The sequence below is a fragment of the Psammomys obesus genome, unplaced genomic scaffold, assembly GCF_907164565.1.
Source record: "Psammomys obesus unplaced genomic scaffold, mPsaObe1.curated_primary_1811, whole genome shotgun sequence".
Taxonomy (NCBI): Eukaryota; Metazoa; Chordata; class Mammalia; order Rodentia; family Muridae; genus Psammomys; species Psammomys obesus.
The window spans coordinates 491,450-518,891 of NW_026593286.1; the positions used below are offsets into that span (position 1 = coordinate 491,450).

At 44.9% G+C, this 27,442-nt stretch overlaps 1 protein-coding gene across 4 annotated transcripts in view; it reads left to right on the forward strand.

The window, feature by feature from the left end:
• Positions 1–27,442, forward strand: part of Hdlbp (high density lipoprotein binding protein) — a 63,389-nt gene extending 35,947 nt beyond the window's left edge. For all 4 annotated transcript variants that reach the window (XM_055616506.1, XM_055616508.1, XM_055616505.1 and 1 more), the window contains 24 exons: positions 185–400; positions 2,737–2,943; positions 3,126–3,341; positions 3,962–4,168; positions 4,970–5,077; positions 6,400–6,504; positions 6,996–7,074; positions 8,884–9,023; positions 10,247–10,351; positions 10,766–10,879; positions 11,644–11,730; positions 11,840–11,971; positions 12,988–13,206; positions 15,697–15,918; positions 16,002–16,220; positions 16,752–16,890; positions 18,489–18,643; positions 19,511–19,615; positions 19,848–19,982; positions 20,878–21,021; positions 23,917–24,102; positions 24,549–24,665; positions 24,856–24,984; positions 25,116–27,442. In XM_055616506.1, the coding sequence (XP_055472481.1) occupies positions 185–400; positions 2,737–2,943; positions 3,126–3,341; positions 3,962–4,168; positions 4,970–5,077; positions 6,400–6,504; positions 6,996–7,074; positions 8,884–9,023; positions 10,247–10,351; positions 10,766–10,879; positions 11,644–11,730; positions 11,840–11,971; positions 12,988–13,206; positions 15,697–15,918; positions 16,002–16,220; positions 16,752–16,890; positions 18,489–18,643; positions 19,511–19,615; positions 19,848–19,982; positions 20,878–21,021; positions 23,917–24,102; positions 24,549–24,665; positions 24,856–24,984; positions 25,116–25,202 (3,573 nt within the window). In that variant the 3' untranslated portion in view covers positions 25,203–27,442. The remainder of the gene's footprint in view (positions 1–184; positions 401–2,736; positions 2,944–3,125; positions 3,342–3,961; positions 4,169–4,969; positions 5,078–6,399; positions 6,505–6,995; positions 7,075–8,883; positions 9,024–10,246; positions 10,352–10,765; positions 10,880–11,643; positions 11,731–11,839; positions 11,972–12,987; positions 13,207–15,696; positions 15,919–16,001; positions 16,221–16,751; positions 16,891–18,488; positions 18,644–19,510; positions 19,616–19,847; positions 19,983–20,877; positions 21,022–23,916; positions 24,103–24,548; positions 24,666–24,855; positions 24,985–25,115) is intronic.

Genomic DNA, 27,442 nt, shown 5'->3' on the forward strand with positions numbered 1-27,442 from the left:
GGCATAGTTCTCTGTACCACAGCTGCTCCTTGTCTTGGGTGATTTCTCCTGTCTATCCAACTGCTTTGTCCTAGGGCACTGCTTAGTGAATGACTGATTAGAAAATACTTAGTATATACAGTCATTTTTTTTTCTTCCCTGCCTTGATAGTTTAATTTTGTCTTTGGGGGTCTTTTCCAAACAGGTGTTTCATGTACCGCTGGAGGAGAGAAAATATAAGGACATGAACCAATTTGGAGAAGGTGAACAAGCAAAAATCTGCCTTGAGATCATGCAGAGGACTGGTGCTCACCTGGAGCTCTCTCTGGCCAAAGACCAAGGCCTCTCCATCATGGTCTCAGGGAAGCTGGATGCGGTCATGAAAGCCCGGAAAGACATTGTTGCTAGACTGCAGACACAGGTGGGTATCGCTAGGCCTGCATACCAAGTGACTTACTTAGCTGATTCTCGTGCAGGCCAGAGCTTTTCTGGATTCTTTCTAGCTCGTTAGTTTGTAGTTAGAACAGCAACATATAAAACCCTTTGTGATTTTACTGAAAATACCCAAAGTCAGTGATAGAACCATGATACTTGTCATCAGCCATTGAGTTAAGTCTACTAAAAATTAAGGCTTTTACTTTTCAGAGTTTCAAACCTTCCTTAACCAAAGAGCTGGCAAGGTAGTATATCATCAGTTTCCAGGACTCAAACATCAGATTTTTTCCCCCTCTATTCCTAGCAGTCTGATGACCATTAGAATAAAGAAGTCACAAGGGTGAAGTCATTGCTTGTGATTGTGTAGCATTGTAACTGGTATTCTACTAGGCTCTGAAACATCTGTTTAGTAGTTAGGTGGTTGCATATCTGTTATGTGATTGAGAATTTTTAAAAGCAATTTCCAAAATTTTAAAACAGATTCCAAAAATATCATTTTACCTGTAAATAATGTGTTGTCTAATTATTGGACCATTATCTTACTTTATAAAAGAGATGCCAAGTTGTTCATATTTGACCCTTTCTTTGTTTAGTCTTCTGTCTCGGATCTCCTTCACGTTTTGTTTAAATTGATGTTCATTTGACTGTGGCATCATGTCTTCTTTAACAGTGTCTCCTCTACACTCACACACTCTTAAATACCATTAGATTTAAAAAGGCAGCTTCCCTTCATTATTTCTCATGGACTGGTGGTATTGGGTACTTGGTTACTTAATTTCTTGTTGGGAGGTTCCTGAGTCTTCTTGGAGGCCAGTGCAGCCAAAAGGAAGCTTTTGAGAAAGGAATAGCATGGATTCAAACTATTTCTACCTAGCAAGAGAAAAAAAAAAGGGTGGTATTTTAGAAATCGAAAGTATTTCTCTTTCTGGGTGTTTCTACCATTTGTTTGAATTTATTTTCAGTTTTTCTAAATTATTTCAACGTTTTTTTTTTTTTGTTGTTTTTAATCTATCCTGTTTATAGTTAAATTTATTGTTTTTATTCTTTTGAGTCATTATTAGGAAAGTATTTTCCACTTCAAATCATTAAAAAGTTTATCCCTATTTTCTTTCTTCATGTAAAGGGTGGTAGGGTGTTTGTTTTTTTGTTATTCAGTTTCTGATTATTTGGGTTGTATTCCAGTATTGTGAAATACTGATCCAGGTCCACCTCTTCCCACATGGCTGTTTGTCATCAGTCCATATCCAGAAAGCAACCCTCCCACTATGACCAGAGGGCGTTCTTACCAAGTCCTAAGTGTCCACAGTGACCTGGGTCTGTTTCTGGGTTCCAAGTCCTGGTCCATTATGCAATCTTTCTTTGTATTAATGCTTTCCTACTTAAACTAGTAGAAGTAGTTGCTTAGTTTTCTGGTTTTCCCGTGTGTGTGTGTGTGTAAGAGAGGGGAGGGGTGCACGTATGTGCACCTGTAGGGATCAGAGGTTGACATCAGGTGTTGCATCCTTTTCTTTCATCTCTTTGTGAGATGGGGTGTCTCACTATACCTAGAGCTCACTGACTGTCTAGACTGACTGGCCAGCAAGCCTCAGGATCCTGCCTTTACCTCCCAGTGCTGGGCCCATGGAAGCTTTGTAGTCAACTTCATGCTCAAAACTCAGTGATTATTTTTAATTAGAAGAATTGATGTATTTGTGATTTAAGCCTTTTGTAGTTTATATGTGATGTTGTTGCTTGTAGTGTATATTCCATGGTGGGGATCAAACCCAGAGTCTGTTCATGCTTGTCGAGCCCTATACCACTGAACTACACCTATGCTTATGCCATGTAATTCCCAGTTGTTAAAGTGAAGGTTTGGCTGGGTGAGGGAGGGGGCAGTTGTTTTTTGTTTGGTTTGGTTTTTAGAGACAGGGTTTCACTGTGTGTCCTTGGCTGCCCTGGACTTGCTTTGTAGGCAGGCTGGCCTCCAGCTCACAGTAATTTTGCCCGCCTCTGCCACCCTGAGTGCTGGAATTAAAGGTGTGCGCCACCGCACCTGGGGTTAAGATTTTAATGAAGTAGTTATTTCTCTGTGCCGTCAGATAATTTTTTCAGTCATTTATAATGAAGAAGTCTGAGCAGTGGTGCAGATACACTTGAAATGCACCTAGTGGGGGCCAGCTAGGCCCTGTGACAATGGCATGGTCTTTGAGGTTTTTCATGGTTGTAAGGGAATGAGAGAGGGTTGTTGATCATTCTAATAAGAGAATAATTTAGAAAAACGTGCTTTTTCAGCCATAAGTGGTTTTTTGTTGTTGTTGGTGGTGGTGGTCTCTCTTGTTACAGGCCTCAGCAACTGTTGCTATTCCTAAAGAACACCATCGCTTTGTTATTGGCAAAAACGGAGAGAAACTGCAAGACTTAGAACTAAAAACTGCAACCAAAATCCAGATCCCACGCCCAGATGACCCCAGTAATCAGATCAAGATCACTGGCACCAAAGAAGGCATCGAGAAAGCTCGCCATGAGGTCCTTCTCATCTCTGCTGAGCAGGTGAGGCCTCTGAATGGACTGTATCCCTGCTCTGCCGCCTGCCCAGCACTGGCCATGCTCCCAGTGAGCTGCTCCTGTCAAAGCTAACAGGAGGCTGTGTGTGCGCGTGAGGCCTTGACTGGGACTTTGGCAAAGCCTGTTTATTTCAAGGGGTTCTGATCGGTTCATTTTATCCTTTCCAGGACAAGCGTGCTGTAGAGAGGCTAGAAGTGGAGAAGGCCTTCCACCCCTTCATTGCTGGGCCATACAATAGACTTGTGGGTGAGATCATGCAGGAGACAGGGACTCGAATCAACATCCCTCCACCCAGTGTTAACCGGACAGAAATCGTCTTCACTGGAGAGAAGGAACAGCTGGCTCAGGCTGTAGCTCGTATTAAGAAGATTTATGAGGAAAAGGTGCAGTATGGAAGTGGCAGAGACCATGAACAGAGCAGTTAATGGGAGTTGAGTGTGGGAATTTGTCTAATACCGTAGTTGACCCTGTACCCTTTTGCCCTTGGGCACAAAGCCTAGTAAATATCTACTGTACTGTCTGTCTGTAGTGGTTGGAGGTCACATTTCCCTCCTGGCCTGCTGGGTACACTGGAGAGTGGTGCTCTGTTTTTATGTTTTCCTTTCTGAGGTCTGACCACATCGGTAGGTGGCTGGCATAGGGTTGGCACATACTTTTTAGTGTTGTTTTAGCTTTTTCAGACTTCAAAGTATGAAACCTGCTTTTATTTGGAAAAAGCATGATGGGAGTATAGCTCTGTGGTAGAACACTTGTATTAACTGGCTCAAAGCCCCAACACACACACACACACACAAAAAAAAAAAACAAAAACAAAACAGGAAAGCAGTGGTCTCAAGTGACCAGATTCAGGTATTTGAGAGGTAGAATTTCTAGGGTGGGAGAGCACTTTCACTTATGGAGAACCACATCTAGGTCCCCTTCTGACTTTGTTGGCAGACGGTCTGTCGACACTGCCCATGCCCCATGTCTTTCTTGCTGACTGCCTTTTGCTGCTCTTACTTAGAAGAAGAAGACTACTACCATTGCGGTGGAAGTGAAGAAATCTCAGCACAAGTATGTTATCGGGCCAAAGGGCAATTCACTGCAAGAGATCCTGGAAAGAACTGGAGTTTCTGTTGAGATTCCACCCTCGGACAGCATCTCTGAGACTGTGATACTTCGAGGCGAGCCTGAAAAGTTGGGACAAGCATTGACTGAAGTCTATGCCAAGGTAGCTTTCTCTTAGATTGAAATGAGCTTGGATGATTTCTGGTGGTCCATTTTGGACTAGCTCTTTGTTGATGTACCCTGGAGACCCAGACACAGTAAAATACGCCCAGTTGCAATTGTTCATGTACATGTGCTAGTGCATGTATGTTGTGTGTAGAAGCCAGAAGACAATCTTGGGTGCCATCATCAGGAGGTCCTGTCCACACCGTGTTGTTGAGACACAGCCTCATGATATGGAGCCTCCTGAGTGGGCTGGGCTGGCAGGCAAATACAAGCCCCAGGGTCTTTATTTCTACCTGTCCAGTTAATGAGATTATAAACATGCATTATTACATCCAGCTGTGGGGATCAAAATCAGGTCCCTGAGCTCCCACAAGTACTTTATTGGCTGAACTGTGTCCCCAGCCCCATCTCTGTTATCTTATAAATAGAATATACTCTGATACTATACTTTTAAAAATGTGAGCAAATTTGCCTTTTTTTTTTTTTTTCTAAATCCAGCACTCAGGGAGGGAGAGGCAGGCAGATCTCTCTGAGTTCAAGGCCAGGCTGGCCTACAAAGTGAGTGAGTCCTGGACAGCCAAGGCTACACGGAGAAACCCTGTCTTGGAAAAAATAAAAATAAGAAAAGATTTGACTGTGTATGTTAGACTAGGCTGTCCTCAAACTTACAGATCTACCTGCCTCAGTATCTTTGCTGCTGGCACTAAAGGAATGCACCATCGCATCTGGTTTGTTCTTTGTTTTATCATAAACTTGAGCTCTACAAACCCACAAGTCTGTTCCCTGTTTTTTTCCCTAGGCCAACAGTTTTACAGTGTCCTCAGTTTCTGCCCCTTCCTGGCTTCACCGTTTCATCATTGGTAAGAAAGGGCAGAACCTGGCCAAAATCACTCAGCAAATGCCAAAGGTAGGGAACCATTTTCAATCTGGTACTTTGAGATTGCCTGACATGGTTTTGTTTTTGCTATTTATCATGTGGATGCTTTGAAGACCATGGAACTATATCAAGTTTCAGTTATCCTGTTGATACAGTTGTTTTCCATTAATAACCATGGAAGTGCATAATAAATGATTTTTAGGCATGTATGCACCCTTTTTTGGTCCTTGTATCCAGAGGTTTTCATTAATAGGTGTAATAAATGTCTTAACTGTGAATTTAGTAATTAGAGTGTAATGGCTTCATAATTTGAAGAGTGGCTTAGAAAGGAACTCAGGTCTTTATAATCAACCTTCTCATACTCTGTTATCATTACCAGGAGACAGCAGAGAGCACACTGTCACTCTTTCTCCTAGTTTGTTGATATTAGTGTTGTCTGGCTTATCTGTCATTTTAGTTTTTCTAGCCTTAGAATTACTAATGATTTACTTAAATGTTGGCAAACTGCTCTCCTTTTCCAACTACCTTATTCTTTGTATGTTACAAACAGTGCAAGCAAAATACTTGCTTGCTCATGTGAAAAATGAGTTTTACTCTATCACTTTGTCTTTAAATTTTTGTCCTTTGGCTGAGTAAATAGCTTAGTCACTAAAGTATTTGCTGAGAAAGTATGAAGACTAGAGTTTGGATCCTCAGAACTCAAAAAAACACCCAAGGGGAATGGCAGCCTACCTATTATTCTAATCTCAGAAGATAGCTCTGGGTTTGACTGGGAGACCCTGCCTCTTGAATTAGGTGAAAGAATTATTAAGGATGATTCTTGACATCTACCTCAGGTCTCTACACATGATATACACATGGATTTACACAAAAAAATGAAATAAAGAAAACAAATATTGCCTTTGCCGTCTGTCTTACTCTTTATACAATCAAAGGGAAGTCTGCCTTCCAAAAGGGAAAACGATGCTTGAGAACAATGGTGATGTCTCTACACATTAAGGGCAAATATAATATGAAGGACTTCCCAGCTCCTATTCTCAGCAAAAAGGTGTATCAGACATTGGACCATGTTATATTTTTTTTTCTTCACAGTTTATTAACAGTAAATGTTTGACTTGTACACTTGTAATACGCCTATACACTAAGCTGCAGACAAATTTCTAGGGAGCAGAGGGAACAAATGGGAAAACCTGATAAGCCTGCTCCCAAACCATGGTATTTAGTGCCGTCCTTCAACCTTCCTTTCAGCTCTTTGTGTTGGTGGTGGATGAGACCCCCCCACTGCCTATACAGTTACATAGAAGCTGTGTTATTTGGTCTCGGCCATTCCTTTCCTCATTTTGGTCTGGTAGGTTCACATTGAGTTCACAGAAGGTGAGGACAAGATCACCCTGGAGGGCCCCACGGAGGATGTAAATGTAGCCCAAGAACAGATTGAAGGAATGGTCAAAGACCTGGTAAGTGCCCCTCTAAGTGGTACATTTGCTGGCTATAAGGGAGTCTCTGGTAGGGTGGAGATTCTTGTCATTTGGGCCTAACGTGGGTGGTCATGGACACCAAAGACCCAAGAGAGTAGCCTTGTTGAGTGTGTAATAGTTTCTGAAACGGAAATGCCTGAGGTCCCAGAGTTCTAGGTAAAGGAAACCGTTTTGAGGTGGGACCTTTGAGAGAGCCGGGGACAATCTTCCAGGAATGAAATTCCTGGTTGTTGAGATAGGAAGCCAAGTTCTGCTGGGTGTGTGGTGGTTGCACACCTTTAATCTCAGTATTTGGAGGCCAGCCTGGTCTACAGAGCAAATTTCAGGACAGTCAGGGCTACACAGAGAAACCCTGTCTTTAAAAAAAAGGGGGTGGGGGGACAAGTCCTGATGTCTTCTGGATTTCTAAATGCCTGGGCCTATCTTAGAGCCAGAAGCATTCATCTGTTGATCTTTGTTCTTCCTTGTAGATTAATCGGATGGACTATGTAGAGATCAACATTGACCATAAATTCCACAGACACCTCATTGGAAAGAGTGGAGCCAACAGTGAGTAAGGCTGACAGATGGTGGCAGGGCCCAATCAATGCCCTGAAGACGTGAGAAGGAGGACCTCTCTGAGGACCTTCACGATTTTCTTGTTTCAGCCTCCTGAATGCTAGGTAGATAGGCCACTCAAGGTACTGCTGTTAGAGAAATTATTTAGCTACCTTCACTTTGCTAAAGAGACCACTTTCCTTTTCCCTTTTGGCAAAGGTGAATTGTCACTTTAAGAAATCAGGCCTCCCTAGCTGAAAATTGTATCTTTGCTTTTCATCCCTCCTGCTACTCTTAGCCCAAAAATGTTTGTGGGACTGTTACAGTTACTCTCCAGACTTGGTGCCCATATCCTTCAACTCAGAGAGGAGTGTTGTTAAGTGAATAATCATATACTATCCCAAGCTTGGTTTTAATTTGTTAGTTCAGATTGAAGGAACAGCACAAAAATGCACTGGCTTCAGTAATATGTTAAAGTAATCCCCACCACCACTACCACCACCTTAATAGGTTGTGTGCTGGCAATTAAATCCAGACCATTAAAAGTGCTGGGCTAAGGAGTACTCCACTCCCAGATAGGCTGTCTGTATAGCCTAATTGAATTGGTGATCTTCCTGCCTCGAGGTCCTGAGAGCTGGGATTATGTTGTGTGTCACCGCTCCTTTTTCAAATCCATTTTTCTGTATGGCCATCCTTGTGTAAGACATGCTTGCATATTCTTGAAACAGGTTCAGTAGATGCTTTTGCATTTTCTAATGACCTGAATCCATGTATTATGTTTGTGTTGCTTATAAATACAAGCCTTGTATTCGGTGCCATTTTCATGTGGCAGAGTGACCTCAGTTGGCAATTATTTCACCCTTGAATAGCTTGAATCTTGTATATATACACACCATGAACTTGCTTTTATGGTTTCGCTTTTTGTTTTAGTTAACTGTAGAATTTACTTAATAGATATAAAGAAGTACTGTCATACAATCATGAAATTTATTTCTGCTTACTAGGAGTCACAGAACTGTAGCATGGTCAAAGAACTGTGCCAGTTACAAACCATCATTTTTTCCCCTATAATCTGAAATCTTTCTTACTTGCCCAACCTTCCCCCACCCCAACACACATACACACCTCTTGCGTTTAACCCTGGAACAGTTGCTTACATCAGTCCCTACCAGATTGAGATTATTCCCTCCGATCATCTATGGTTTGTGGAGCCCATCATGGCCTTCACTTTTCCTGACTGTACAGTGGGCAGCTCTTGAATGGGGTCACCATGTTATGTCCAGAAAAGGTAATAGGAGGCGATTTTGCAACTCTGTTTTGCAAAAAGTACTGAAACATTCAGTCTGTTTCAGCACTTGCCCAAAGCCATGATCCCTTGAGCATGGGACCCAAAGCACTTTTAAGTGGACCTGGTGTGGTGATGCACACCTTTAATTCCAGCACTCAGGAGACAGAGGCAGGCATATCGCTGAGCTGAAAGCCAGCCAGGGTGAATCAGCTCTCTAGGGTGGCCATGTCCTTATTTAATGCATGTAATTTACTATCTGTAGTTTTCAAACTTACTTGCATGTAAGTAGTACCTCAAGATCAGCTATGTTTCATACTGATGGACACTGGTCATCATTTGAAGCTCTTAGGATAATCAAAGCTGGAAGGCCAGCCAGGTTGTTCGTTTATTTGTTAGACACTGCATAGTTTTGCTTTGATTAATGGTAATGACTGATTAACATATTGAAGCTTGATCCTCCATCCTCCTGACTGTTAGTAATTAGTAGACCACCATACCATTTGTGTTCAAGATGTATTTCTTTTTGTCCTAAGTCAACAGAATCAAAGACCAGTACAAAGTGTCTGTGCGAATCCCCCCTGACAGCGAAAAGAGTAACCTGATTCGAATTGAGGGAGACCCACAGGGTGTGCAGCAAGCCAAGCGGGAGCTGCTGGAGCTCGCTTCTCGTATGGTAAGCTGAGCACCCAGGCCCTAGCCGGTACTAGCTGGAGTCTGTTGGCTGTTTCTGAGGAAAAGCGGTATTGGACTATGTGGTTCTGGAGCATGGAATTTGATTGAAGACCTGGAACCATGTTTCTCCTCCTGTTCTTCCCTCATCACTAGCAAGTCTTTTTGCTCTTGACTCCCAAGTGCTTGGGGAGAACAAAGGTCCCATGTCCCTGGCTGCAGCTTCACAGATGGGCTATCATTTTTAGACTTTGAAAGGACTCTCTTGTGTTACCAGACTTGGGTATCACTGCAGTCTCACTTCCTGTGAGCCTGGAATACCTAGTAATGAGGTTCAAACTTAGCTGAGCAAAACCACTCTTGTACTAGTCAGACATAGCCATCATGCTGCAGTGATTCCTGACTGGCTCCACATGACAGTCACTGACAGCCTTTAAGAGTCCAGAAAAGTTGACTAGGACCTGATAGTTATATTCCCTTGTTAGGAACCTCAGATTGGAAGAAATCCTTTTAATTTATTTTTCCCCACTATAATCCAATGTGAGGTGCAGTCTTCAGCTGTCCTCTGACTATCCCTGAGGTTAGTATCCAGTCCAGGGTCTGCTGTTGCCATCATTGGCCTTGTGTACCTTGCCCTTGAGGATCTTCTGCCTTTATTGAATCACTCTCATCAGATACCAGTCTAATCTACCAGAATTATCGAAAATGTTTTATAAACTAATGATATTATCCCTGGGTTCCATTTCTGCCTGTTGTTCTTCTGACACTTCACTGGGGACAATGGAGTACATTGAGGCTAGTGTGAGTTCAGTGCCCTGTGATGAGCCATTCTCTTCTAATTAACCACGGAGGGGATGTGCTCTAAGCCCATTATACTCAAGTAGTGTTTTTCTGCTGTGTAGGATGTTGAACTCCTTGTAGTTCTGGTAGAAACAAGTGCTCCTTGCTCATTTTAGTGATTAATGGTGCTATGGCTGTTTTAAATAGCCGAAGGGCCCTGCAATCCATTCTTTAATTGTACTATGTTCAGGAAAATAACTCACTACCAGTATAACATAATCTGACAAGGTTTAGCAGGTACCCTGGAATAGGCACTCTTAATAGTGTGTTATTTCTGGAGGCTGCTGCAGACAGCTACCTAAGCACCGCCTCACATGGTGCCTGGTGATGGGAAGTTAGTAGGCTTTCTTGTGATGAGTAGCATCATCTACTTTAATTATATTTTAGGAAAATGAGCGTACCAAGGATCTAATCATTGAGCAAAGATTTCATCGCACAATCATTGGGCAGAAAGGTGAACGGATTCGTGAAATTCGTGACAAATTCCCGGAGGTAAAGCTTGCCCAAAGCACTTCCCATTCTGCCTGTCTATTCATCCTTCCATTTGTCCATCCATCTGTCCTTCCTTTGATTTTCTTGGTACTGGGAATCAAACCACCATGGCCTTGTGCATGCCAGTAAGTGCTCTGCCTCTGAACTGCACAGCCAACCCCAAAAGCATTCTCTAACTTAAATAATAATTTTCATTTAGAGTTTTTAGAATTTCGCTTTAAAAAAATCATACATGCTCATAGGCACACATACCACAGCAGCATATGGATTGTGGTCTGGGGACAACTTTCAGGAGTTAGTTATCTTCTACTGTGAGTTCTGAACTCGGACACTCTTTTCCCACTGATCCACCTTTGCTGCTCCAAAGTTTAGTATTAGAATAATTGTGCACTGTCTTCTGGTGGTTTGTTTTAGGTTATCATCAACTTTCCAGACCCAGCACAAAAAAGCGATATTGTGCAACTCAGAGGCCCCAAGAATGAGGTGGAAAAATGCACTAAGTACATGCAGAAGATGGTTGCAGACCTGGTAGGTGACTTTATGCACCCTCTAGGTTTGGGGAGCAGAAGCTCACACAGAACCTCAGAGTACCTGCCCTAAGGGTGGCCTGCTGTCCCAGGGGCTTGGATCAAAGACCTGGTAGCACCTCTCTCAGTTCCTTTGTGTTTTCTTTACACTGTCCTCATTCAACTTGTATGTGGTAGAATTCAAGGAGGAGATTCTGGTTTTACGTGTGCTCCTTTTTTTTTTTTTTTTTTTTTTCTTGAGAGGCTCTTCAAATACCAAGGTAGATAATCTGCCCCATTTGATAAGAAAAGAGAGGTGACACAGGTGAAGGGAGTAATTTACCGAATTGAGTTTTCCTCAAAAGTTGAAGTGGGAAGGGAGCCTAATCGCATGTCTGTAACCCTACCCAGCAGAGGCAAAAGGAACCTGCATCAAGGCCATCCTAGGCTACACAAGAAGAATCTGACTCCAAAAAGAAAGAGCCCCTCCCTCAGCAGATTATTGCTTGAAGCTCTGTGGACAGAACTGTTTGTTCTGTATTGAAGACCTCCAGATTTTGGGGGCTACCACTTTTTAGTAAGGGGCTTTATATAGGTTGATATACCAAATTAATCAGATGGTATACAACTAATCTCATTTTTCCCAATGATAGTCAAGTAGGTGGGGAGAATAGGCTGAATCTGTGTTAGCCAGTGGTATGTACTTGAGTTCATATAGCTTTTGGGGTAAAAGAGATTTCACCCTCTGCCATAAATAGTTAATTTTGCCATCCTCTTGTCTTTAAGGTGGAAAATAGCTATTCAATTTCTGTACCGATCTTCAAACAGTTTCACAAGAATATCATTGGAAAAGGAGGCGCAAACATTAAAAAGGTGAGCAAGTCATCTTGCCCAGCCTTAAACCTTTTCAGATTAAAAGGAGGGCCTGACCTTCCTTCCCAGCCCTGTGCTGCAGGAAAACTATCTTATATAACTCATTTAGATTCGTGAAGAAAGCAACACCAAGATCGACCTTCCTGCAGAGAACAGCAACTCTGAGACTATTATCATCACTGGCAAGCGAGCCAACTGTGAAGCTGCCCGGAGCCGGATCCTGTCTATCCAGAAAGACCTGGTAATGGGAGATGTTTCTTGATGGATTCCTTATTTTTGTTGTAAAATTTTCTAGTAGAATCTTCCAAGCCTGTGCAGACCTCATTTGAAAGACTTGACCTTTAAACCTGGGGAGCATTTTGGGCTTTGAGACAGGGTTTCTCTGTATAGCCTCTGTTCTCCTAGACTCACTTTGTAGGCCAGGCTAGCCACAGAGATCCACCTGCCTCTGCCTCCCAAGTGCTGGGATTAAATGTGCACCCCTGCCCGGCTAAACCTGGGGAATCTTAATCAAGTGGCGACAATTCTCCACTTGTCTCCCTCAGTTCTTACTTTCTTGGCACTACAGCAGTGATGCCACTTGTCCTCGTGTTTGAACCACTGCTAATTTATTAGACATTTTCTTTTTGTTAATTTTTATACCACTTGAAAATGATTTCTGGGGCTGGAGAGATAGCTCAGTGGATAAGGTGCTTACTAAGCAAACTTGAGGACATGATTTTAGAACCTCAGAAATCACATGAAGCCAGGTACAGTAGTACCACGTGTCCATATTTGCAGGCTGTGATAAGAACTGGAAACGTGAACTCCAAGACTCACAGACCAGCTAGCCTAGCATATGTAGGATAAAAAGAGGCCCTATCTCAAGCAAGGTTGGAAGATGAGGATATACACCCAAGATTGTCCTCTGAACCTCTGTGTGTATCTGCACTCACACACATCATACACGGATTTTTAATTTTAACTTTTAAAAAATTAACATGCAGTAAAATACATGTTCTCATTGTGCAGTTTGATAACCCTGATATTTATACACCCCTGGAATCATCCTATTTTGTGACCTTTCACATGGCGTAGTCTAAAGTCAGGGCTGGCCTAGTATGTGTATGCCTTACTGCTGCCCTCTCCCCAACACTCCTGAGAAAGTCTGCCCCCATTCTGTTTCTTCAAACATTTTCAGGCTGTAGCCAAATTCTTCTCTTCTGGCCTTTTCTCACCAACAGTGTAATTTCTTCCTGACATTTTATTTGATTTCAGGCCAACATAGCTGAGGTGGAGGTCTCAATTCCTGCCAAACTGCACAACTCTCTTATTGGCACAAAGGGCCGTCTGATCCGCTCCATCATGGAGGAATGTGGTGGCGTTCATATTCACTTTCCTGTGGAAGGTTCTGGAAGTGACACTGTTGTCATCAGGGGTCCTTCCTCAGATGTAGAGAAGGCCAAGAAGCAGCTCCTGCACCTGGCTGAGGAGAAGGTGAGTCACTGCTGATGCTTCCTTTCTTTGGAAACCCTGTAGTGTTTTCCTTTCTGTCAGGTCAGAGACAGCATTAGAGTAGACACTTGTGAGTCTGTTTTTGCTGTTTTCAAAGATCCTGTAGTACAAATGCCCACATACACGGTATGAGAACTCGGAGACTTTGACTTGGTGAAGTGGGGGTGTATTGACCACCACCCTTTTCCAGCGACTTTCCATTGAATTTGCTTGGTTCTTCTGTCAGCCCCGCATTGGCTGGTGTGGTGGTGTATGACTTTAATCCCAGCAGTCTGGAGCCAGGTACGTCTCTGAGCGCCAGGCCAGTAAGGAACATATAGTGAGACCTCAAAAAAACTAAGCAAACAAAATCTTGTAGGCCTGAATATAGACCCTTCTACTTGACAGCACCACAGGTTTAGGGCGGCCGGCCTAACAGCTGTCAGCTGATGGCGGCTCATTATGTTTGGTCTCTTTTCAATTATTGGGGTGAGGGGCAGAATAGAGGTAGTTTGGTGGTACTTAACTGCTTTTACGCTATGACCTAGATTTCGGTTCCCAGCATTCACATCACTGGCCGGCTCACAACCTCCTGGAGATTCAACACCATCTCTAGCCTCTGTAGCAACCACACAGCACACAGATATATACAGGAACACTTTTTTCTTTAATCTTAAAAGAAATTTTTCTAGGGGCTAAGGAGATGGCTTCTCACATGACCATGAGAACTGGAATTTGGATCCTTGGGGCCCATATAAGAGCCAGGTGGATATGGTAGCCATCTATAATCTCAATTTTTGGGGAGGCAGAGACAGACTCTCCAGGGTAAGATGGCTGGTCATACTAGCAGAGATAGGAAGCTCCAGGCTCAGCCAGAGAACCTTTCTTAATATAAAGTTCAGGGTAATCAAGGGAAACACCATGTCAGTGTTGATCCTACACACAAATACACACACACATTTTTATTAAAAATTACTTCGACTGTTTTCTATATAGACTCAACTGTTACTATCTCTGTTTTTAATGATACTACACATGGGAATTCCCAATTTCCTGTGGTTGAGGTATAGAAATACATTTATTATTTATACATACTAAAAACTTATGAAATCTCGTAGCATTGTTGTACATTTCTGTCTTGTATGTAAAACTCACATGTCTATGAATAGGCCCATATGTTCTCCTAGCCTCTGATGGAAGAGGTGAAGGACAGCCTTGCCTAGCTGACCCTTGGATTTAGTCTGCCGTGAGTCTTTTGTAGCTGCTCACCAATAAGTACAGATGTTCCCTTTTCTTTGGAGCTTGAGAATGTTTGAGAGAAACAGTATGGATTTTGTCAGGTACTTGGTCTAGACACACTGACATAGTCATACTTGGTGTCCTATTTCCTTTTGCTTTGTGTGGGAGTATTTACATAATGCTGGGCTGGATTCCCCTAATTGATTTACTTTTCTGTATGTCACAGGCCCAGTGATAGATTTAAACTCCTTCTGCCTTAATGTCTTATACTGGGATTGCAAATGTTTGCCACCACATTAGTCATTTAATATTGTTGTTTAGAAACATCTTTTCTAAGGAGTAACAGATTTTTATGGGAATGTTTGGTGAAACCAGTGCTTTTTTAAAAATTAGCAAGAATAAGTTCTTTAAATTGGTAATGCCGGTACTCTGGAAGGCAGAGGCAGGTGGATCGCTGTGAGTTCAAGGCCAGCTTGGTCTACACAGTCCAGGACAGCCAAGGCTACACAGAGAAACCCTGTCTCCAAAAACAAAACAAACAAAAGTGTGTGTACACTACTCAGTCTTTTCTTCCTTCATATTCTTCAGGCTGTAGGCTAGGTGATAAACCCAAAGATAGTCTTGTTGGTCCTTGGGTCCTTCTATTTTTTTCTAATGAGTCTGTTAAGACACACGCTTTGTTGGTGTGAAAAGGAGATTTGTGCTACCATGACTGAGGGCCATCTCGGCTATGGCCTTTATGGCTGATGGCTTTCCAAGCTTGAGCTGGTGAGTTGCTTTGTGCACTGGCTACTTAGCAGTGCTGTGGGGAGGGACAGGGCTGGCCTGTGGAATACTTGATGTATGTTTGGTCTGTAAGTATATGAAGAAGTGGGAGGGCCATGGTCCAGTAGACCCTGCTCTCCTCGGGGTATGCATTCTGCCAGTTTGCCACCACACATTGGCAAGCCTCTAGTGTGTAACAAATGGCTTAGAGACGTTTAGTCATTGCTGATAAACATCAGCACCAGATTCTTCATCTTTCTGTTGGCTGTGGAAAAAGGAAAAAAAAAAAAAAAAAAAAGACAGTCTTGTCTGGGTGTTGTTGTTTGTTGAGGTATAAGGTGTGATGATTTTATGGGATATGGGGCATTGATAGGACAGAGAACACTGCAGGTACGTAAAGAGAGCCCACCTACTTCTCAGCACTCTTACTTATATGCTGGCTCAGGCAGGCTGTGTGGGACATATATAAATGAGGTTTGTTTTCTGCAGCAAACCAAGAGTTTTACTGTGGACATCCGAGCCAAACCAGAGTACCACAAATTCCTCATTGGCAAAGGGGGAGGTAAAATCCGCAAGGTGCGTGACAGCACTGGAGCCCGCATCATATTCCCAGCTGCTGAGGATAAGGACCAGGACCTGATCACAATCATAGGAAAGGAGGATGCTGTCCGTGAGGCCCAGAAGGAACTAGAAGCATTGATCCAAAACCTGGTAGGTAGCAGGCCTTCAATATCAGTGCTGCTCATGCCATTGGTAGAAGAGTAGGTCTTGAATTCCTTCTTTCCACATCACAGGATAATGTGGTTGAAGACTACATGCTGGTAGATCCCAAGCACCACCGCCATTTTGTTATCCGAAGAGGGCAGGTATTGCGAGAGATTGCTGAAGAATATGGCGGGGTGATGGTCAGCTTCCCACGCTCTGGCACACAGAGCGACAAAGTCACTCTCAAGGGTGCCAAGGACTGTGTGGAGGCAGCCAAGAAGCGTATTCAGGAAATCATTGAGGATCTGGTATGTGCCCAAGGGGCTCTGATTGGGCTGTGATCAGCATTGTGTGTCAGAGTGAATCCACAGAACAGTCCCTTGCATGAAGTCACCAAAACAGCGAGTGTTTCCTCTTCTCCCGATCCCTCATGGTCTTCTTTGCAAGGCCTTTTGCTGCTTCTGCTAGTAGTCAGCCTGGTGCTTCTTCACTAAGTCCAAGGCTATGACAACACAAGGTCTTAGCTTGTATAATGTGGCTGCCCACCAGAAGACAGTGTCTCATGAGCAGCGTGCTGCAGTGAGGCAGCACTTGTATGTAAAGCAGGTATTCTATGTTCAATCTATATAATAAAGACTTTGCCATAGGTTGTGGGTATCTTTTCACTAGAACCCACTGCAGGAGGTCTGCCTTGCTGCCCTGAGTACCCCTCCACTCGATTAATTCTGGGGTCCCCAGGTTCACTTCATAACAAGGGAGTGTGGAACTAGTGAGTGAGGAAAATGGTATATATTGACTTGTAGAATTTGACCTTTGTTTGCTCTTGTATCCACTTTCAGGAAGCTCAAGTGATAGTGGAATGTGCTATACCCCAGAGGTTCCATCGATCTGTCATGGGCCCCAAAGGTTCAAGAATCCAGCAGATCACTCGGGACTACAATGTTCAAATTAAGTTCCCAGACAGAGAGGAGAACCCAAGTGAGTGTATTTAAGTTTAGCTCTGTACTGATCACGTCAGTGGTGACCACCACTGCCCCTCGGTGCTGGGAAATGAGTCTGTCCTTTTGGCTCTTTCTTACCTCTTGTTTTGGCCCTGAAATGGTGCTTGTACTAGCTGTGGATTTCAGGTCCATCCTCCTGGTCTCTAAAGCTAGGATAAGGCCCCATAAAGGCAGCCAGGGGCTTCCTGTGTCTTACCTAGAAAATTGCTGAGAATCTAGTTCCAATATTTTCTAGGACACTATTTCATAGTAGTGGGATGTCTGGTCAGCGCCATAAAGAACCCTGCACATACACACATACATACTGCAGATGTGTCCTCCCCAAGCAACGTAGCTTTGCCAGAGGGCACCATTGAGATACCTCACAGCTTTTCCCAGAGTGGAAACCTAACCATATGAACTTGTTCTGCTTGTGTAGTTGGTAATAAGGGACTTTGGTTGAAGGCAAGAGCTAATGTGGTCAGTAGCTGCTAAAGTATCATGTATGAACTTTTCTTCCTGCTTTGCGTATGTGAAACATGGGGTATGAACTTTTCCTATTGCTGTCTTTATTGAGCTGTATAGTCCAGGAAGATCCTGCAGCCTGCTATACACATTTAGTGTCATTGGCTTGGTGTCAGTGGTGCTTGTCATATAATTTTTTCAACCCATTCTCTTGAGGATGCAGGCCATTTATTGGAATCTTAGTCCTACTGCTACATGGATTTCACACCTGCGTAATCTGTTCTCCTCAGCATTTTACTATTGAAACGCAGAGGGGAAACTGCATGGAATGGTATGAAGAGTTGCAGTATGTTTTCTTAGCCCTGCTCCCTTGCTACAGATACTTTTTTTTTTTCTGACTTTGTACATTTATATGCTGGCTTTTATCAGTAGTAGGTATTTCCTGAGAAATACCAGACCGTGGTGGCACACATCTTTAATTCCAGCAATTGGTGGGCAGAAGCAGCTGGATCTCTGAGTTTAAGGCACCCCTGGTCTACAGAATGAGTTCCAGGACAGCCAGGGCTACACAGAAAAACTCTCATTCTCAAAAGATTAAAAAAAAAAAAAAAGAATTTTTGACTTAAATGTGGCATATCCATGAAGATCATAGCTAGTATTACATAGTTTTTTTATGTAGTTCATAGTCAGTATTCTAGACTGCTAGATTTAAAGGTCTTTCAGAGCCAGCCTTGTCTAGTTTAATCCCAGATGGTGGTTCTCCCATTATTTATTTATCCTATTAGCTCACTTTATTCCATGGGTTAACAGTGTTTGCTATCTGGGCATAGTATCTACAAGACAGAAGCCCTCTCCAGCCAGCTTGTATCCCAGTGACATGCTCCTTTATTTGGGGGATTTTCCTTACTTTCTGGCATGAAAAACTGTCATGGGCCTTCCTTGGCCTTCCTTTATTATCTTTCCCAAATTTCTGAAACCCTACTGTTAACCTGTCCAGAGCTAGGTTACTTGGACTGAGCTCTATGTACCACTCTCCCCAAGCGTTAGGACTTCTCTGCACGCCTGTGGCTCACTAGTGTATATGAGTTATACCTCTGCAGTTGTCAACTAGGCTTTCCCCTTTATTCCTAGTTCACAATGTAGAGCCTTCCATCCAGGAGAATGGAGATGAGGCTGGAGAGGGCAGAGAGGCCAAGGAGACCGACCCTGGCTCTCCCAGGAGGTGTGACATCATAATCATCTCTGGCCGGAAAGAGAAATGCGAGGCTGCCAAGGAAGCCCTGGAGGTGCGTTTGCCTCGCTCTTTCTCTTCCTTAAGGGTTCAGACCCTGCCCAGGTGGCAGCAGACAGTAGATCCTATCATTTCAGTCCTAAAAGTGCAAGCATTTCCTTTCTGCCTTTCTTGGCTGGTCACACAGACCCGGGAGGCCATTTATTTTCAGGGACTCAGGATACTACTACAGCTCATACCCTGACTGCAGTGTTAGGGTCTATCCTCTTGGGCCATAGCCATGGAGTCTGTAAAAGGATCTCATTAGCGCTGAGTAAATGAGCTCCAGCCTCAATCCCTTCTCATCCATCCATGTTGATTCATTCCATCCCCAACTGAAGTCGAGATAGTCTACCTCAGTTTGCCATAACCATGAGTCCTGTTGTAAGCACCATGGCACCACAGTTGATAAGCAATGCCAGCGTTGTTGATTGATAGTAGATACTGTACAAGAGCAAAGACTGAGGAGAATGGGTTATAGGCAATATATGTTGGGACTTTTTACTTGAATGCAGGTAACTTGAGCCCCCTGTCCAGGAGACTCCCTTGCAACCCACATAGGCTTTGGCAAAGTTGTCACAACCACAGAGATATGCTAAGAGTTGGGCCTATATGTGCTGTGTCTTCTTCCCAGTGAATCATGGCCTGCTACAAGTGTAAAAGTAGAGAGGTGCAGGAATAAATCCTCTGCCTGCATTACCTTAGACTGGGCTCCCTGTCCAGTCCTGTTCATTGTGTATTGGGATCCATGTAGTCTGTCGGCTGGTCACATTGAGAGCAGGTTCTAAAATGTACACTGTTGTCTTCAAGATTGTTTGGCCTTGAGCTCATGGGACTATTCTACCTTTACCTCTTAGCCTAATCTTTACCGCTGTCCTTGTAGGCACTGGTTCCCGTCACCATCGAGGTGGAGGTACCCTTTGATCTTCATCGCTACATCATTGGGCAGAAAGGAAGTGGAATCCGCAAGATGATGGATGAGTTTGAGGTAAACCATATTCCCTGAAGACTGTACTATGTTAGGACTGTTATCTGGAGTAAAGCCGTGATAACCCTGAGTACCCGTGCCCTTTATCAACCCATATTGGCTCTACCTTTTTTGTTCTGTTCAGACAACCACTGCCTTCCTTCTGGGTCTCACTCAGACTCCCCATGGCCAAGTGAGCTTCACTCCTTTCCATCTTGGTCCTCTAGATATCAAGTTGCCTCTGTTATGACAGGTGAATATACATGTACCAGCGCCTGAGCTGCAGTCAGACGTCATTGCCATCACTGGCCTTGCAGCAAATTTGGACAGGGCTAAGGCCGGGCTACTGGATCGAGTAAAGGAGCTACAGGCTGAGCAGGAAGATCGGGTGAGCAAGAGCGAGGTTATCTGCCTGTGGTTGAAACCATCTGTTGAGAGCATATTTCAGACACTAGGGCAGGGGGTAAAGCCACGTGGTATTGCTGTGCTGTCGGAGTCTGGTGGTCTGTACTGAGGAGCTAAAGGGAAAACATAGAGCTTCTCTTACCCAAGTCAAGAGAAGTATTTTGATATCTTTGCTCCTACAGAAAGAGACAAGCAACAGCTCAGTCCTGTGCCTCTCACAGAGTGCTCTATTAAGAATTCTTAGAGGTGCTGCTCAGGAATGGGGGAGGTCTGGAGACTGGTCACTCTGGGGAACTGGCCTGTTTTGTTTTGTTTGGTGGAGCACAGTGTAGTAATATGACAGTTCAGAAGCTTGTGCACATCCTTTCTGTGCCTTGGTGCAGCTTAGCCATAGGCTATGAGGTCTTGGACTATCTGTCTATCCTGTGGATGCTCTTATTGCCTTCTTGGCCTCATCTATACACCAGCGCTAAAAGACTTAAAATATTCTATTCAAGCGCATCATCAGATCCTTGGTCATAAATTCAGGAAGCAGGAATAAAACTGAAAGAGGTGACTGATTATCCTGTCCATCTTGACAGCAGCCTGTTCCAAAAGCAGTCACACACTAAAAGAGGGAGTGCAGAACAAGATCTCTAGTTCTTATAGTGACTGAAAGTGACAGTGAAGCCTAACTCTTCCGGTCCACCAGGGTTAAAATCCTGGTACCGAGCATTAGAGTATTTCTGGCTAGAGTTTTAAATCAGGCTGGAAATGGAGTCTGGGTACAGGTTGCTTATCTTTAAATGCAAGTGCTTCATACTCATGATCTCTCTATCTCTCTCTGTCTATATATCTGCCTGTCTCCCCCTTTTCCCCTACTTCTCACTTTATTGTAGGCTTTAAGGAGTTTTAAGCTGAGTGTCACTGTAGACCCCAAATACCATCCCAAAATTATCGGGAGGAAGGGGGCAGTGATCACCCAGATCCGCTTGGAACATGATGTGAACATCCAGTTTCCTGATAAGGATGATGGGAATCAGGTAAGATGACCACCTCAGGTGTTGTGGTTAGAACACTTGGGCAGGTGGGACTGTATTGGCTCTTGCCTTGACCTAGGTTTTTGTTTTGTTGATGGATTTTGTTTTGGGGTTGATGATAATGTTATTTTTGAGATAGGGTCTCTATGTAGCCTTGGCTGTCCTGAAACTCCGTATGTGGACATCTAACTCCCAAGTGTCTGGCTTGACTTGGGAACTATACTTAAGCAGCTTCTGTGACTTGTCAAGTAGGAAACAAGCAGATAAATCTGAGGGACAACTATCTGATAATCTGATATCAGCTCAAGTTATGGACCAGGGCTTGCCAAAATCTGTGTGCTTTCGCGAAACTCTGTTACTTGGGTTATAGGGCAGGTTGAAACTCCTTGTGCCTACTTTGGCACTCCTGACAGGCAAGCTTGAGCCTTCAAATGGTTCCTTCATGAGCCATCATGCCTACACATGTGTACACTATCTACCAGTGCCCAAAACTCTGTGACCAGGTTCCAGTGAGCTACTAGAAGCAGATGGACAAAAGCCAGCCAAGTCTGGATTCTCTGCATCCTCCATTCCACTTGCCCCAACCCCTAATGAGCTCTGCACAGTCCCCTGATACACATAAATCCATGTAAAGGGTAACCTACCTCCTCACTTGGTCCCTCCCTGTGGGCAGGACAGTCCCATCCCGTCTCACCTCAAAAGTCTGCCCTCATCTGTGTTTGGTCCTTCCTTCTTTTAAACTTTACCTCTCAAGTGGCCCTACATAAATAGCAATTCTGGCTCTTCTACTGATACCTCTGCCCTCTAGGCATGGGCCAGTGCTGTGACCATGATCACCATGCCCAAGAATGCACCTAGTAGTAGCACTAGGGTGAGCTCCTATAGGCTGAGGTCTCCTGTGTGCACGTGTGTGTGTGTGTGTGTGTGTGTGTGTGTGTGTGTGTGTGTTAGGACAACAAGTTATTATACTATATTAATATAGATTCACTGTGCCTTATCTCCCAGTTTTCCTATAATCACTGCTTTTTTAGGAGTTTTTACCATTTTGACTACTTAGCTAATCTGTGAGCCGAGTTGGGTAGAGCAGACATACCATTTTATGTACGTGTATATAGGGGCACACACGCCACAGCATGTGTTTAGGAGTCAGGATACTTGCAGGAGTCAGTTTGTTTCCTTCAGCCATTTGGTTCCAACGATTGAACTCATTGGGTTTGGCAGCAAGTCCCTTTACCTGCTGAGCCATCTGACCAGCCCTAGTCTCTTGAAATCCACAGCTTTTCCTGTGAGTTTCACTTCCACCTGCAAAACTAATTCTATGCAGTGTGCTGACGGTGGCCCTGCCGTGCTTGTTGTGGTGAGCCGTACTTGGATCCACTGCATGGCCTTCCCCTAAGTCTGGACAGAAGGTTCTTAATCTACTGCCTCTGTCCTCATTCCTAGATCTCTTGCTTCCCTCCCAGGCTGGATCTTTCTGCTTTCTAGTGTAGTCTCCAGGTATTTTGTTATTTTGTCTTCTGTGTGTTCTGTCCCTACTATCCTGATGATTAAAACACTGCTGCTCTTGTGTTCCCACATGCCCTTCCATATTCCCTGAATTATCTGTTGCTAAATCTGTCTTAAGTCTGCTGGTACTCACTCACATGGTACCAAGAGGCCTGAGCTCATGGGTCTGAGTGAGCAGAGAGCACTGTGGAGGTCCTGGACACTTCAGAGAAGTAGTCCACAACCTTGTGCTTGCTTTCCTTGGGCCTCCCACTTACTGGTTCTTCCTCCATCTTTATGATCAGGTATCCTTCCTAGTCTTGTCCTTTTTGTTCTAACCTGTCTGTGTGTCTGTATGTGAATGAATGTGTACACCTGTGGAGATCACAAAACCACTTGAGGGAATGGATTTTGGTGGTTTTGTCCTTCTACCACCTCAGTTCCAGGATCAAACTCAGGTTGTCAGTTTGGGCAGCAAGGGCCTTTACCCACTGAGCCATATCATCCCTGTCCCTCTTTTCTATCTTCTGTGAGGTTTGGGAAGGAGTGGGTGCTTAATGGATATTAACTCTGTGTGATTTTGTTTACGATTTTATTTTTTAAAGATAATTATTTTTAGCTGGGAGTATGGTACAGACCTTTAATCCCAGCACTCTGGAGACAGAGGCAGGCAGATCTCTGTGAATTAGAGGCCAGCCTGTCTACAAAGTTGAGTTCCAGGATATGCAGAGCTGTTATACAGAGAAACCCTGTCTCCAAGAAAGAAAATAAATAAGCAAAGATTATTATTTTTATTTTGTGTGTATGGATGTGCTGACTACATGTATGTGTGTGTACCACATGTTTGTAGTGCCCAAGGAGGCCAGAAGAGGTCTTCAGATCTGGAGTTAGGGATGGTGATGAGCAGCCCCATGGGAGCTGGGAACCAGACCCAGGTCCTCTGTGAAAGCAGTAAGCTCTCTGAAGCACTGAGCCATCTCACCAGCCCCAAGATTTTAGTTATATCTATTTATGTGTGTCTATGGGTGTGAGCTCATGAGTATAGATATCCACAGAAGCCAGAGAGGCCATCAGACCTGGAGCCAGAGTCATGGGCAGTTGTGAGCTGCTTGACATGGGTGCTAGGAACTCTGATCTTTGGCAAGTGTAGTAAGCACTCCGCACTGCTGGGCCATCCTTCCAACCCTCTAACCTGTGTTTGTGTATCAGCCACCTGATGTATTTTCTACCTTTTGCTTCTGAGAGAATGAAAATTCCCCCTAAGGTGAGGTCTGATGGCATTCAACCATCCCGCCATCATCCACACACGTGTACTGTGTTGTCTCCTCAGACCAGCTTGCTAGGTCAGCACACTGCTTATCCTGGGATGTCCCAGAGGAGCCACCTTCTTTGACTGCATTCTCTTTTTTTAAGCCCCAGGACCAAATCACCATCACAGGGTATGAGAAGAACACTGAAGCTGCCCGTGATGCTATCCTGAAAATTGTGGGTGAGCTTGAACAGATGGTTTCTGAGGATGTCCCCCTGGACCACCGTGTACATGCCCGGATCATTGGTGCCCGAGGCAAAGCCATCCGCAAAATAATGGATGAGTTCAAGGTGAGTGCACAAAGCCAGCTGAAGCACAAGGATGAGAGTTCCTATCCTTCCTGAGGACTCAGTCCTACCTGTGCTGCTGACCACATGAAGCTAGGAGGAGATGAGACTGGAACCCCTGCACCCTATAGGACAGTGCTGTGCTCTGACATCACTGGTAAATACAGATAAGGAGGGCTCACAGAAAGGGTCACTAGGAGGACAGAGCCATCAGGCTATCTGCCCTGCTTTTTCTCTGCATGAGGGGACTGGCATGCAAACACCCAGCACCCTTTTTCTTCAGGGAACCAGTTGTTCCTGGCAGGATGGTGTCCGTGACTTTCTCAAGTGAAGAACCCTAAAACCAAACTTTGAAAATTTCATGCTAACAGAGGGAAATAGAAATGTAATGGTGGTACTCTGGTCTAGAGTCCTCCCTTTAATGTCCTTTGACACGGTGCTTCTTCCAGGTGGACATTCGCTTCCCACAGAGTGGAGCTCCAGACCCCAATTGTGTCACTGTGACAGGACTCCCGGAGAATGTGGAAGAAGCTATTGACCATATCCTCAACCTAGAGGAGGAATATGTGAGTCCTAAGCAGGCAGGGTCTTTGGGGGCCCGAGGCCCCGCCGTAATCCTGAGGTGACAACCAAATAAACCGTATGCTGCCAAATACGGGGGCAGGCGGGTGGGTGGGTGGCCCCTTGGTACCTGTCAAGGAGAAGGCTCCGCTGGCAGCTGTAGGCTGAGCAGCCCTACCTCCCTGTGCTGTGCAGCTGGCTGATGTGGTGGACAGTGAGGCGCTACAGGTTTACATGAAGCCCCCAGCACATGAAGAGTCCAAGGCACCATCCAAAGGCTTTGTGGTGCGAGATGCTCCATGGACCTCCAGCAACAGTGAGAAGGTCAGATGGCACTTCTCTTCTGCGTGTTATCCATGGGCCAAGTTGGTGGGCTAGCAGGTTATGGGGTGGGGTTACTTTGGAAGCTGTCAGTAAGAGCCACCTCTTACTAAAGTTGATTTCCCTCCCAACAGGCTCCTGATATGAGCAGCTCTGAAGAATTTCCCAGCTTTGGGGCTCAGGTGGCCCCCAAGACCCTCCCTTGGGGCCCCAAACGATAATGATCAAAAAGAAACCTTTCCAGCCTGCTGCCCAAACCCAACCACACAATGGTTTGTCCCAATCTGACCCAGCAGCTGGACCCTCGTAAATTGTTGATGCTCTTCCCCCTCCCGAGGTCTCGCAGCAAAGCCTGGTGGGCTGGCCTTGTACGGCTGCTTATCCAGGCCTGGTCAGCACCCATCAGGCTCAGGGTCTGCTCCTGATGCTGTGCTCTGGGACAGGCACACCACTGTGTGAAACACTAAGCAAGGTAATCGAGCATTTCGTGATCACAGACTCCAGCTTCCTGGTCCACCCAGCATGTAGTCAGCACTCTGACCTTCACACCAGAGCTCCGCAGCGGCTAGGAGTTGACTTCCTGTGTCATGACCTCAGGAAATAAATTTCCTTGACTTTATAAAAGCCAAAACGTTTGCCCTCTTCCTTTCCCACCTCCCTCCTGCCCACCACCTGTTGCCCAGACCTTCCTCTTTGTGGAAAGCAGTCAGCTTCCTTTAGCTGTCAAAATCTGCTTAGCACAGGCTTCAGGATAGGAGGAAGGCATGGTTTTGGATAGCAAGAGGTCAGATGTCCTGGTGATGGAGTGGGCCTAGAGGAAGAGGGTGGCCTGGGTCTTCAGCAAGGACTGATGGTGCCCACTTTGTGTTCTTGAAAGTATCAGGGGCTTCTACTGCAGCCTCAGCCTCATGGTCTGCCGTATGTACCCTAGAGGCACAGCTTCTGCCACCTTGTTTCCCTGTGGCTGTCACAGTGGGCTAGGGTAGCTTGAGACTTTGGGGACAAGGGGAGGTAGAGACTGGCTTCTCTTTGGTGATGGGGAGGGGGGTTCCCCCCTAAGTGACAGCTTGACTTTCCTACAACCTTTGGCCTCTTTGCCTGCCTCGCCCAGACACCTCGTGTTCAGTTGCCTTCTTTCTACCTCAGCCAGTGTGGTAGTACTCTCAAGTGTGGGTTAGTGCCACCCGCAAGGCTCTTCTCTTGATTTAGACATTTCTGGTGATTCTGGGCTTAACATTGAGTTGAGGAGGGTGGAGGCTAGTGCTTTCCCTCAGCCAGCATGAGTCAGGCTGGTCCAGAACAGGGTGCTCGTTCCCAGCCAGCCTGGCCATGTAGGCTCTGGTAAGCATAACCTGGATGCTTTATGCAGTCCTGAGGAACAGGCTTAAGGGGCAGGTATCATCAGTAGAGGTTGTCATTAAGCATAGATTAAACGGAAGGCAGAATGAAAACAAAAGACCCAGTGCAGGGAGCACTGCTAACTGAGGGAGGTGCAAGAGGTGATTTTTGGACCACTGACCTCTAGCTGGCTTAGCTGCAGGTCAACCCTCAGCAAGAAAAGTGGTCCCAAGCAGAAATGTCCCCGTCATGTTGTGGAGACTGAGGACAGGTCTCTTATCTCCAGGTCATCTGATCAACTAGCCACATGCCCTGTCCCGGATACTGGGTTTCTAGAAAAGCCAACCTGTGCCCATCTCATGGCCTTCCCTAGGAACTGTCACCGCTACTGTGACACCTTTCCCCCCAGTCTTTCACCTTCTGTTTAATAACTCAGGCTTGGCTACCAGTAGACTCTTAACTCCTAAGTGGATCCAGAATTGCTTTCCCAAGTCTAACTTGAGTTCCCTATGAATGAAGCAGTCCCACGTGTGCCCATTCATAGGAACGGTCCTGAGATGGGGAAGAACATCTTTGCTCAGTAGGCTGGCAGCTTAGCCAGGGGGGCAGACAGGGAAAGGGCTTCCCTGCCTTTCCCTGGAGCTGTCTCTTCTCCCATCTGCATGAGACTGGGGACACCTTGCTTCCCTCCTGCCCTTCCAGCCCCCTCTTCATCTTCATTGTCATCCTACAACATCCAGTCTCTTCCTTCCCCAGAAGGTAAAATTTAAATTATCACCACAGGATTTTGCACATCTCCATTTATTGCTGAGTGCCGTAGATGTACACCCTACCCTAAGCTGTTCAGGGTCTCACTCCTTTTCTGATTGTTAATAAAGACTATGAAATTGACTGTGCCCAGGTTGCCTCTGTGCAGTCTCCAAGCTGTTGAGGGGCCTAGGCAGGGGTGGGGAGTGTCTTTTCCTCCTTGTTGAATGTCTTCCATGTCCTATGTTTCCATAGCTACATCCATCCCTTGGCCTTAACTTTGGAATTTGGAGATTATATGCAAACATGTGTAAAGGCTCATGAATATGGATGACACTGGAATTTTATAAATTCTAAAATAAAACCCGAAACCAGA